The sequence below is a fragment of the Platalea leucorodia genome (genome assembly GCF_965183815.1).
Source record: "Platalea leucorodia genome assembly, chromosome: W".
NCBI classification, from domain to species: Eukaryota; Metazoa; Chordata; class Aves; order Pelecaniformes; family Threskiornithidae; genus Platalea; species Platalea leucorodia.
Window position 1 is genome coordinate 34,455,316 of NC_138859.1, and position 13,111 is coordinate 34,468,426.

The 13,111-nt window shown below is 56.4% G+C and overlaps 1 protein-coding gene across 1 annotated transcript; it reads left to right on the forward strand.

Moving 5' to 3' along the window:
- Positions 1 to 2,576: 2,576 nt before the first annotated feature.
- LOC309601952 (adenosine 5'-monophosphoramidase HINT1-like) lies at positions 2,577 to 4,696 on the forward strand (the record flags this gene model as incomplete). The annotated part of the gene is made up of 3 exons (XM_082335211.1): positions 2,577 to 2,816; positions 3,618 to 3,722; positions 4,532 to 4,696. Coding segments are annotated over 3 exons (510 nt in total), but the record flags the coding sequence as incomplete, so codon positions are not given.
- Between the last annotated feature and the right edge of the window lie 8,415 nt (positions 4,697 to 13,111).

Consider the following 13,111-nt stretch of genomic DNA (forward strand, 5'->3'; position numbering starts at 1 on the left):
GGCAGCTGTGGTGCTTCCATAGCACAGTGGAATAGCTCTCTCTGTCACTTTGGGTCAGCTGTCCTGGCTCTGTCCCCTCCCAACCTCTTGCCCACCCCCAGCTTACTGGACTTTGGGGGTGGGGTGGTTGGAGAGACAGCCTCCATGCTGTGGGAGCGCTGCTGAAACATGGGTGTGTTATCAACGCCCTTCTAGCTACAGCTCCAAAGCGCAGCACTATGAGGGCCGATATTTCCCTGCTGCCTGTGGATCTGGCAGGTGGATATTTCCAGAAGGAACTTTTTCATCCTCTTTTCTCCCCCTGTCCTGTGGAAGAGGGGCAGCTGGGTGGACCCTTGGCAGCCGGTCAAGAAGCATAGGATCGTTTAGGTTGGAAAAGACCTTTAAGATCATCGAGTCCAACCGTTAACCTAACGCTGCCAGGTCCACCACTCAACCACGTCCCTGAGCACCACGTCTACACGTCTTTTAAATACCTCCAGGGATGGTAACTCAACCACTTGCCTCTGCGGCCTGCCCCAATGCTCGACAACCCTTTCGGTGAAGAAATTTTTCCTAATACGCAATCTAAACCTCCCCTGGCGCAACTTGGGGCCGTTTCCTCTCGTCCTATCGCTTGTTACTTGGGAAAAGAGACCGAGCCCCACCTCGCTACGACCTCCTTTCAGGTAGTTGTAGAGAGCGATGAGGTCTCCCTGTACCGTTTAATACCGTTTAATATCTTCATCAATGACATAGCTAGTGGGATTGAGCGCGCCCTCTGCGAGGTTGCGGACGACGCCAAGCTGAGTGGTGCAGCTGATACTCTAGAGGGAAGGGATGCCATCCAGAGGGGCCTTGACGGGCTGGAGAAGTGGGCCCGTGCGATCCTCGTGAAGTTCCACAAGGCCAAGGGCAAGGTCCTGCGCCTGGGTCGGGGCAGTCCCCGATATCAGTACAGACTGGGTGATGAATGGGTTGAGAGCAGTCCTGCAGAGAAGGGCTCGGGGGTACCGGTGGACGAAAAATTGGATACGAGCTGGCAGTGTGCGCTTGCAGGCCAGAAAGCCAATCGAATCCTGGGCCGCGTAAACAGGAGCGTGGCCAGCAGGTCGAGGGAGGTGATTCTCCCCCTCTACTCCGCTCTCGTGAGAGCCCACCTGGAGTCCTGCGCCCAGCTCTGGGGTCCCCAGTACAAGACAGACGTGGACCTGTTAGAGCGGGTCCAGAGGAGGGCCACGAAAATGGTCAGAGGGCTGGAACACCTCTCCTATGACGAAAGGCTGAGGAGAAGAGAAGGCTCCGGGGAGACCTTATTGCGGCCTTTCAATACTTGAAGGGGGCTTATAAGAAAGATGGAGCAGCGGATAGTGTCTACCTAGCCTTCAGGAAGGCTTTTGACACCGTCTCCCGTAAGATCCTCGTAGAGAAGCTGATGAAGTAGGGGCTGGATGAGCGGACAGTGGGGTGGGTTGAAATCTGGCTGAACAGCTGGGCCCAGCGGGTGGTGATCAGTGGCATGAAGTCTAGTTGGAGGCCAGGAACGAGCGGTGGACCCCGGGGGTCAATGCTGGGCCCGATCCTGTTCAACATCCTAATTAACGATCCGGATGATGGGTAGGCAGGCAGACAGACAGACAGGCCCCTCAGCGAGTTTGCTGATGATACAAAACTGGGAGGAGCGGCTGATACACCAGGGGGTTGCGCTGCCGTCCAGAGGGCCCTCGACAGGCTGGAGAAACGGGCAGGCAGGAGCCTCGTGGGGTTCAACAAGGGGAAGCGCAAGGTCCTGCACCTGGGGAGGAACAACCCCATGCACCAGTATATGCTGGAGGCCGACCGGCTGGAAAGCAGCTTTGCAGAAAAGGACGTGGGGGGCTCCCGGTGGACACCAAGTTGAACGTGAGCCGACAACGTGCCCTTGCCGCAAAGAAGGCTAAGGATATCCTTGGCCCGATATAGAGGCAAGCAGGGTTTATATATGTTACAACACAGTTGTGTAGCCCAATCGAATTGCTCGCTGTCCCCGGGGGTGCAGGGCACCACAGACCACCCTTGGGCGGCTTTGGGGGCACCGCCTGTTTTTCTAAAAGCCTCCTACCCAGCTTAGCGCAAATCCTAGCTTGATCTGCCCTCCAGCCCTCGAGCCACCAGTGCCGAACACACGCTTTGTATTTTATTTTCTCCCAGGAGGCGTGCAGCTTAGAAACGTCTGCAATTGAAGTGGGGCTTTCAGGGAACAATTTCGAGCAGCTTCTGTTGGTTCTGCGAAACGTTCTGAAAAGTTAAGGCCTGGCCTGCCCTGCCCTGCCCTGCCCTGGCAAAAGCAGTCGTTTGACTGGAGGGAGCAGCACCAAAAAGCCACAAGCACGTTTGGGGCGGACTCGATGCGGTAATAAATAACAATAAATAGTCCTTCTAGCTACAACAGCCTCTTCTGAGACCTCGTTGCCCGCCCACGGGGTCGCAGCACTACACGGCACAGATCCCTCCACCCCCAGGCCGGATCCCTCCGCGCCCCGAGGGCACGCAAACTCCCCGAGCCCCGGTAAGCACCAGGTCGGCGAGGGCGGACCCGCCGAGGGGGCGAGGACAAGCGAAAACGACAGACGAGACAGCCAGTCGAGACGCGGGATCGGCCGGCGGCGATCTGGCGGCCCAATGGGCGCCGCGGAGGGCCTGGCCGAGTGGAGGAAGCGCGGGGGCGACAAGGGGCGTTGTCGTGGCTGACGAGATTCTCGGGGCGCGGGCCGCCCGGCCCGGTGGCGCCGCTTCTGTCTTCGGAAAGGTCATCGGCAAGGCGCTTCCCCGCCAACGTCATCGACGAGGACGAGGAGGTAGCCGCGGCTTTGCTCTGTGCGCGGTTCCCTTTCCCTGCCCTCCCCTCCCGTCCCCTTCCCTTCCCCCCCTCGCCCCTCCCCCCGCGCTCGCAGACACCCTGAGCCGAGGACCCGTTGCGCGGTGCCCGGGAGCGCGGCAGGGCGGGTGGCGGCGTTGCTGCGGGTGGCTGGAGGGAGGGAGGGAGGGAGGGACGGGGGACGGGCGGGGCCTTTCTGGGTTGTGGCGCTCTCTACTGCACCATCCCTAAAACATCGCGCTTCTTCGGTGCCCCCCCCCCCCTTCCCCGGCTGCCGCGGCGCGTACTGGGTTGCTGGTGCTGTCCGGCTCGCCTCGGTTCCCAGCCCCACCGTGTCGTGCGTGCGCGCGCGCAGAGGAGGGCCTCTGACGGTAACGCACTTGGCGGCAGCCGCAGACGTTTGCCGCGTGATATCCCTTTGGCACCGCAAGTCGTGCAAAGTTTGCTGCTGCTGCTGCTGCCGAGGGGTGGGAGTGGTCCTGCCTCGTGTAGGAGGATAGTCTTGAAACCTTAGATTAAGCACACGCAGTCAGTCTCCTCGGGGCTTCCCGGTGTGCGTACGCACGCGCGTATGTATGTAAACAGCGAACGTCTGAGCAGTGACCGTAATGAGTTAATAGAAAGTACTAACATCGCGTAAGAGAAATCAGCGTTTCGGCTTGTGTTTGGGGTATCTGGTGATCTGCTTCTGTACGAGTTCAGTGGGGCATACTGATTTGCTGAAGCTATTACCTTTCTCTGAAGCCAATTGCGTTTTAACTGTTTTATACTCTTCCTCCAGCGCCTCGCGTTCCACGATCTTTCACCCCAAGCTCCGACGCTTGTCCTGGTCATGCCGAAGGAGCCAATTATCAGGTTATCTGAAGCAGAAGATTCTGGCGAATCTGTAAGTACCGTGGAAGCGTTCTGTACGCTAAACTGTACCTGTAATTAGTTCCGAATTTACTGGACTCTTTCCCATCCCCCCCTTTCCCCCTTGATAGGGCACAGTAGGCTGTTTGGGGTTTTCTGGCGCTATAATCCTTTGCCTCTAGCTTGCAACGGGATTGAGCTTTTTGACTAAAAGTAGTGATATAAAGCAATGCTCGTCCCTGGGTATGTACTTCTGGTGCAAAATGCGGTGTTGTTTTGGGGCGCAGTCTGATGCCTGTTGTCATGGTTTGGAGTAAGAGCAGCAGTACTTCTTCTAATGCGGAGAAGAGGGCTTGGGGTTTTTGGCAGGTCAGGGCTGAGGAAGGGCAAAGCTGGTTGAGAGGTGCCGGGTGCTTTGCTCTTAGCTCTGAAAGTCAAGTTGAAAGGCTTTGTCAACCCATGCAAAGACAGCCTAAAGTTTCTTTTCCGCCCGAATGGCTTATGTTGCCCGAAGGTATAATGGGGGCTTGAACCCGGAGACGAGCTTAGCTTCTGTGGCCGTTTTGTAGTCCGTTGCCGTCGAGCCTGAAAAAAATTGCGTGGCTCTTTCCCCCGCCCCCCCCCCCCCCAGTGTGCCTACTTGGTCTTTGTAGCTTTGCTTGGAAAATGTCAGTTGCAGGCGGACAGACAGTAATTTGAAGCGCAATGGTTGAATTGCTAGGAATTGGCACACTGGTTTCTCTGGGTGGTTCTCTGCTCTCATGCCTTCCCTCCCTGCCCTCTCCCCTCTTTGCGTGTGGCTTTTGATTTTATTTATTTATGGTTTTGTACTTCCTTCTCCAGCTTCTTGGGCATCTAGTGATTGTTGGCAAGAAGCGTGCTGCTCACCTGGGCCTGACCAATGGATTCCGGACGGTTGCGGACGAAGGGCCCGAGGGTGGGCAGCCTGTCTGTCACGTACATCTACGTATTCTGGGTGGCCGTCAGTTGGGCTGGCCGCCTGGCTAAGATTTTTGCACCACAGGAGTTGCTGCACGTGTACAAATCGCCACCGAATGGATTTCGTCTGTTGCCCGTCAGTCTAGCCACTGTTGATGTCTAATTTTTTGTGACGTGTGCCTGTGGAAGGTAATAAAAGCTTTGAGCAGCAGTTGCACAATAAAGACTTAGCATGGGGATATCACCTCTGTCTGGTGCGTCTTACTGAGGGGAATAGTTCTGCAAGTTAAAACGGTGTCTCCCCGGAGTGTAAGTATGTGGAATGTTTCAGTCTGCTAACGGTGTTCTGTAGATAGATAGCGATTTGCCCAGTCACTTGAAGCGTGACGCTGGAACCGCTTGGCAGTCTCCTGCGTCTTGCAGGAAGCAGGCGCTTAGCTTTTTGGAAGTGGTACGCAAATGTACATAAAGCCAGCGTGGGCTGCTGCTAAAACTTTAGAAAATACTGTATGTGACGCTACAGGCGTGCCGTGCGAGGGTGGTTTCGGCACAGCGCAATGTGTTGGGAGCATCCAACTCCTGTTGGAGCGCTTTATCGATGGCCGTGTGATAAGGCCGCGTCGATATCCCTTTTCTGGTGAGGAGGGAGGTGGTAGGAGAAAACAGTCGCTCTGAGTGGCAGCTGTGGTGCTTCCATAGCACAGTGGAATAGCTCTCTCTGTCACTTTGGGTCAGCTGTCCTGGCTCTGTCCCCTCCCAACCTCTTGCCCACCCCCAGCTTACTGGACTTTGGGGGTGGGGTGGTTGGAGAGACAGCCTCCATGCTGTGGGAGCGCTGCTGAAACATGGGTGTGTTATCAACGCCCTTCTAGCTACAGCTCCAAAGCGCAGCACTATGAGGGCCGATATTTCCCTGCTGCCTGTGGATCTGGCAGGTGGATATTTCCAGAAGGAACTTTTTCATCCTCTTTTCTCCCCCTGTCCTGTGGAAGAGGGGCAGCTGGGTGGACCCTTGGCAGCCGGTCAAGAAGCATAGGATCGTTTAGGTTGGAAAAGACCTTTAAGATCATCGAGTCCAACCGTTAACCTAACGCTGCCAGGTCCACCACTCAACCACGTCCCTGAGCACCACGTCTACACGTCTTTTAAATACCTCCAGGGATGGTAACTCAACCACTTGCCTCTGCGGCCTGCCCCAATGCTCGACAACCCTTTCGGTGAAGAAATTTTTCCTAATACCCAATCTAAACCTCCCCTGGCGCAACTTGGGGCCGTTTCCTCTCGTCCTATCGCTTGTTACTTGGGAAAAGAGACCGAGCCCCACCTCGCTACGACCTCCTTTCAGGTAGTTGTAGAGAGCGATGAGGTCTCCCTGTACCGTTTAATACCGTTTAATATCTTCATCAATGACATAGCTAGTGGGATTGAGCGCGCCCTCTGCGAGGTTGCGGACGACGCCAAGCTGAGTGGTGCAGCTGATACTCTAGAGGGAAGGGATGCCATCCAGAGGGGCCTTGACGGGCTGGAGAAGTGGGCCCGTGCGATCCTCGTGAAGTTCCACAAGGCCAAGGGCAAGGTCCTGCGCCTGGGTCGGGGCAGTCCCCGATATCAGTACAGACTGGGTGATGAATGGGTTGAGAGCAGTCCTGCAGAGAAGGGCTCGGGGGTACCGGTGGACGAAAAATTGGATACGAGCTGGCAGTGTGCGCTTGCAGGCCAGAAAGCCAATCGAATCCTGGGCCGCGTAAACGGGAGCGTGGCCAGCAGGTCGAGGGAGGTGATTCTCCCCCTCTACTCCGCTCTCGTGAGAGCCCACCTGGAGTCCTGCGCCCAGCTCTGGGGTCCCCAGTACAAGACAGACGTGGACCTGTTAGAGCGGGTCCAGAGGAGGGCCACGAAAATGGTCAGAGGGCTGGAACACCTCTCCTATGACGAAAGGCTGAGGAGAAGAGAAGGCTCCGGGGAGACCTTATTGCGGCCTTTCAATACTTGAAGGGGGCTTATAAGAAAGATGGAGCAGCGGATAGTGTCTACCTAGCCTTCAGGAAGGCTTTTGACACCGTCTCCCGTAAGATCCTCGTAGAGAAGCTGATGAAGTAGGGGCTGGATGAGCGGACAGTGGGGTGGGTTGAAATCTGGCTGAACAGCTGGGCCCAGCGGGTGGTGATCAGTGGCATGAAGTCTAGTTGGAGGCCAGGAACGAGCGGTGGACCCCGGGGGTCAATGCTGGGCCCGATCCTGTTCAACATCCTAATTAACGATCCGGATGATGGGTAGGCAGGCAGACAGACAGACAGGCCCCTCAGCGAGTTTGCTGATGATACAAAACTGGGAGGAGCAGCTGATACACCAGGGGGTTGCGCTGCCGTCCAGAGGGCCCTCGACAGGCTGGAGAAACGGGCAGGCAGGAGCCTCGTGGGGTTCAACAAGGGGAAGCGCAAGGTCCTGCACCTGGGGAGGAACAACCCCATGCACCAGTATATGCTGGAGGCCGACCGGCTGGAAAGCAGCTTTGCAGAAAAGGACGTGGGGGGCTCCCGGTGGACACCAAGTTGAACGTGAGCCGACAACGTGCCCTTGCCGCAAAGAAGGCTAAGGATATCCTTGGCCCGATATAGAGGCAAGCAGGGTTTATATATGTTACAACACAGTTGTGTAGCCCAATCGAATTGCTCGCTGTCCCCGGGGGTGCAGGGCACCACAGACCACCCTTGGGCGGCTTTGGGGGCACCGCCTGTTTTTCTAAAAGCCTCCTACCCAGCTTAGCGCAAATCCTAGCTTGATCTGCCCTCCAGCCCTCGAGCCACCAGTGCCGAACACACGCTTTGTATTTTATTTTCTCCCAGGAGGCGTGCAGCTTAGAAACGTCTGCAATTGAAGCGGGGCTTTCAGGGAACAATTTCGAGCAGCTTCTGTTGGTTCTGCGAAACGTTCTGAAAAGTTAAGGCCTGGCCTGCCCTGCCCTGCCCTGCCCTGGCAAAAGCAGTCGTTTGACTGGAGGGAGCAGCACCAAAAAGCCACAAGCACGTTTGGGGCGGACTCGATGCGGTAATAAATAACAATAAATAGTCCTTCTAGCTACAACAGCCTCTTCTGAGACCTCGTTGCCCGCCCACGGGGTCGCAGCACTACACGGCACAGATCCCTCCGCGGACTCGCCCAACGTCTTCTCCCTCCACCCCCAGGCCGGATCCCTCCGCGCCCCGAGGGCACGCAAACTCCCCGAGCCCCGGTAAGCACCAGGTCGGCGAGGGCGGACCCGCCGAGGGGGCGAGGACAAGCGAAAACGACAGACGAGACAGCCAGTCGAGACGCGGGATCGGCCGGCGGCGATCTGGCGGCCCAATGGGCGCCGCGGAGGGCCTGGCCGAGTGGAGGAAGCGCGGGGGCGACAAGGGGCGTTGTCGTGGCTGACGAGATTCTCGGGGCGCGGGCCGCCCGGCCCGGTGGCGCCGCTTCTGTCTTCGGAAAGGTCATCGGCAAGGCGCTTCCCCGCCAACGTCATCGACGAGGACGAGGAGGTAGCCGCGGCTTTGCTCTGTGCGCGGTTCCCTTTCCCTGCCCTCCCCTCCCGTCCCCTTCCCTTCCCCCCCTCGCCCCTCCCCCCGCGCTCGCAGGCACCCTGAGCCGAGGACCCGTTGCGCGGTGCCCGGGAGCGCGGCAGGGCGGGTGGCGGCGTTGCTGCGGGTGGCTGGAGGGAGGGAGGGAGGGAGGGAGGGACGGGGGACGGGCGGGGCCTTTCTGGGTTGTGGCGCTCTCTACTGCACCATCCCTAAAACATCGCGCTTCTTCGGTGCCCCCCCCCCCCCCCTTCCCCGGCTGCCGCGGCGCGTACTGGGTTGCTGGTGCTGTCCGGCTCGCCTCGGTTCCCAGCCCCACCGTGTCGTGCGTGCGCGCGCGCAGAGGAGGGCCTCTGACGGTAACGCACTTGGCGGCAGCCGCAGACGTTTGCCGCGTGATATCCCTTTGGCACCGCAAGTCGTGCAAAGTTTGCTGCTGCTGCTGCTGCCGAGGGGTGGGAGTGGTCCTGCCTCGTGTAGGAGGATAGTCTTGAAACCTTAGATTAAGCACACGCAGTCAATCTCCTCGGGGCTTCCCGGTGTGCGTACGCACGCGCGTATGTATGTAAACAGCGAACGTCTGAGCAGTGACCGTAATGAGTTAATAGAAAGTACTAACATCGCGTAAGAGAAATCAGCGTTTCGGCTTGTGTTTGGGGTATCTGGTGATCTGCTTCTGTACGAGTTCAGTGGGGCATACTGATTTGCTGAAGCTATTACCTTTCTCTGAAGCCAATTGCGTTTTAACTGTTTTATACTCTTCCTCCAGCGCCTCGCGTTCCACGATCTTTCACCCCAAGCTCCGACGCTTGTCCTGGTCATGCCGAAGGAGCCAATTATCAGGTTATCTGAAGCAGAAGATTCTGGCGAATCTGTAAGTACCGTGGAAGCGTTCTGTACGCTAAACTGTACCTGTAATTAGTTCCGAATTTACTGGACTCTTTCCCATCCCCCCCTTTCCCCCTTGATAGGGCACAGTAGGCTGTTTGGGGTTTTCTGGCGCTATAATCCTTTGCCTCTAGCTTGCAACGGGATTGAGCTTTTTGACTAAAAGTAGTGATATAAAGCAATGCTCGTCCCTGGGTATGTACTTCTGGTGCAAAATGCGGTGTTGTTTTGGGGCGCAGTCTGATGCCTGTTGTCGTGGTTTGGAGTAAGAGCAGCAGTACTTCTTCTAATGCGGAGAAGAGGGCTTGGGGTTTTTGGCAGGTCAGGGCTGAGGAAGGGCAAAGCTGGTTGAGAGGTGCCGGGTGCTTTGCTCTTAGCTCTGAAAGTCAAGTTCAAAGGCTTTGTCAACCCATGCAAAGACAGCCTAAAGTTTCTTTTCCGCCCGAATGGCTTATGTTGCCCGAAGGTATAATGGGGGCTTGAACCCGGAGACGAGCTTAGCTTCTGTGGCCGTTTTGTAGTCCGTTGCCGTCGAGCCTGAAAAAAATTGCGTGGCTCTTTCCCCCGCCCCCCCCCCCCCAGTGTGCCTACTTGGTCTTTGTAGCTTTGCTTGGAAAATGTCAGTTGCAGGCGGACAGACAGTAATTTGAAGCGCAATGGTTGAATTGCTAGGAATTGGCGAACTGGTTTCTCTGGGTGGTTCTCTGCTCTCATGCCTTCCCTCCCTGCCCTCTCCCCTCTTTGCGTGTGGCTTTTGATTTTATTTATTTATGGTTTTGTACTTCCTTCTCCAGCTTCTTGGGCATCTAGTGATTGTTGGCAAGAAGCGTGCTGCTCACCTGGGCCTGACCAATGGATTCCGGACGGTTGCGGACGAAGGGCCCGAGGGTGGGCAGCCTGTCTGTCACGTACATCTACGTATTCTGGGTGGCCGTCAGTTGGGCTGGCCGCCTGGCTAAGATTTTTGCACCACAGGAGTTGCTGCACGTGTACAAATCGCCACCGAATGGATTTCGTCTGTTGCCCGTCAGTCTAGCCACTGTTGATGTCTAATTTTTTGTGACGTGTGCCTGTGGAAGGTAATAAAAGCTTTGAGCAGCAGTTGCACAATAAAGACTTAGCATGGGGATATCACCTCTGTCTGGTGCGTCTTACTGAGGGGAATAGTTCTGCAAGTTAAAATGGTGTCTCCCCGGAGTGTAAGTATGTGGAATGTTTCAGTCTGCTAACGGTGTTCTGTAGATAGATAGCGATTTGCCCAGTCACTTGAAGCGTGACGCTGGAACCGCTTGGCAGTCTCCTGCGTCTTGCAGGAAGCAGGCGCTTAGCTTTTTGGAAGTGGTACGCAAATGTACATAAAGCCAGCGTGGGCTGCTGCTAAAACTTTAGAAAATACTGTATGTGACGCTACAGGCGTGCCGTGCGAGGGTGGTTTCGGCACAGCGCAATGTGTTGGGAGCATCCAACTCCTGTTGGAGCGCTTTATCGATGGCCGTGTGATAAGGCCGCGTCGATATCCCTTTTCTGGTGAGGAGGGAGGCGGTAGGAGAAAACAGTCGCTCTGAGTGACAGCTGTGGTGCTTCCATAGCACAGTGGAATAGCTCTCTCTGTCACTTTGGGTCAGCTGTCCTGGCTCTGTCCCCTCCCAACCTCTTGCCCACCCCCAGCTTACTGGACTTTGGGGGTGGGGTGGTTGGAGAGACAGCCTCCATGCTGTGGGAGCGCTGCTGAAACATGGGTGTGTTATCAACGCCCTTCTAGCTACAGCTCCAAAGCGCAGCACTATGAGGGCCGATATTTCCCTGCTGCCTGTGGATCTGGCAGGTGGATATTTCCAGAAGGAACTTTTTCATCCTCTTTTCTCCCCCTGTCCTGTGGAAGAGGGGCAGCTGGGTGGACCCTTGGCAGCCGGTCAAGAAGCATAGGATCGTTTAGGTTGGAAAAGACCTTTAAGATCATCGAGTCCAACCGTTAACCTAACGCTGCCAGGTCCACCACTCAACCACGTCCCTGAGCACCACGTCTACACGTCTTTTAAATACCTCCAGGGATGGTAACTCAACCACTTGCCTCTGCGGCCTGCCCCAATGCTCGACAACCCTTTCGGTGAAGAAATTTTTCCTAATACCCAATCTAAACCTCCCCTGGCGCAACTTGGGGCCGTTTCCTCTCGTCCTATCGCTTGTTACTTGGGAAAAGAGACCGAGCCCCACCTCGCTACGACCTCCTTTCAGGTAGTTGTAGAGAGCGATGAGGTCTCCCTGTAGTGTTTAATACCGTTTAATATCTTCATCAATGACATAGCTAGTGGGATTGAGCGCGCCCTCTGCAAGGTTGCGGACGACGCCAAGCTGAGTGGTGCAGCTGATACTCTAGAGGGAAGGGATGCCATCCAGAGGGGCCTTGACGGGCTGGAGAAGTGGGCCTGTGCGATCCTCGTGAAGTTCCACAAGGCCAAGGGCAAGGTCCTGCGCCTGGGTCGGGGCAGTCCCCGATATCAGTACAGACTGGGTGATGAATGGGTTGAGAGCAGTCCTGCAGAGAAGGGCTCGGGGGTACCGGTGGACGAAAAATTGGATACGAGCTGGCAGTGTGCGCTTGCAGGCCAGAAAGCCAATCGAATCCTGGGCCGCGTAAACAGGAGTGTGGCCAGCAGGTCGAGGGAGGTGATTCTCCCCCTCTACTCCGCTCTCGTGAGAGCCCACTTGGAGTCCTGCGCCCAGCTCTGGGGTCCCCAGTACAAGACAGACGTGGACCTGTTAGAGCGGGTCCAGAGGAGGGCCACGAAAATGGTCAGAGGGCTGGAACACCTCTCCTATGACGAAAGGCTGAGGAGAAGAGAAGGCTCCGGGGAGACCTTATTGCGGCCTTTCAATACTTGAAGGGGGCTTATAAGAAAGATGGAGCAGCGGATAGTGTGTACCTAGCCTTCAGGAAGGCTTTTGACACCGTCTCCCGTAAGATCCTCGTAGAGAAGCTGATGAAGTAGGGGCTGGATGAGCGGACAGTGGGGTGGGTTGAAATCTGGCTGAACAGCTGGGCCCAGCGGGTGGTGATCAGTGGCATGAAGTCTAGTTGGAGGCCAGGAACGAGCGGTGGACCCCGGGGGTCAATGCTGGGCCCGATCCTGTTCAACATCCTAATTAACGATCCGGATGATGGGTAGGCAGGCAGACAGACAGACAGGCCCCTCAGCGAGTTTGCTGATGATACAAAACTGGGAGGAGCGGCTGATACACCAGGGGGTTGCGCTGCCGTCCAGAGGGCCCTCGACAGGCTGGAGAAACGGGCAGGCAGGAGCCTCGTGGGGTTCAACAAGGGGAAGCGCAAGGTCCTGCACCTGGGGAGGAACAACCCCATGCACCAGTATATGCTGGAGGCCGACCGGCTGGAAAGCAGCTTTGCAGAAAAGGACGTGGGGGGCTCCCGGTGGACACCAAGTTGAACGTGAGCCGACAACGTGCCCTTGCCGCAAAGAAGGCTAAGGATATCCTTGGCCCGATATAGAGGCAAGCAGGGTTTATATATGTTACAACACAGTTGTGTAGCCCAATCGAATTGCTCGCTGTCCCCGGGGGTGCAGGGCACCACAGACCACCCTTGGGCGGCTTTGGGGGCACCGCCTGTTTTTCTAAAAGCCTCCTACCCAGCTTAGCGCAAATCCTAGCTTGATCTGCCCTCCAGCCCTCGAGCCACCAGTGCCGAACACACGCTTTGTATTTTATTTTCTCCCAGGAGGCGTGCAGCTTAGAAACGTCTGCAATTGAAGCGGGGCTTTCAGGGAACAATTTCGAGCAGCTTCTGTTGGTTCTGCGAAACGTTCTGAAAAGTTAAGGCCTGCCCTGCCCTGCCCTGCCCTGGCAAAAGCAGTCGTTTGACTGGAGGGAGCAGCACCAAAAAGCCACAAGCACGTTTGGGGCGGACTCGATGCGGTAATAAATAACAATAAATAGTCCTTCTAGCTACAACAGCCTCTTCTGAGACCTCGTTGCCCGCCCACGGGGTCGCAGCACTACACGGCACAGATCCCTCCAC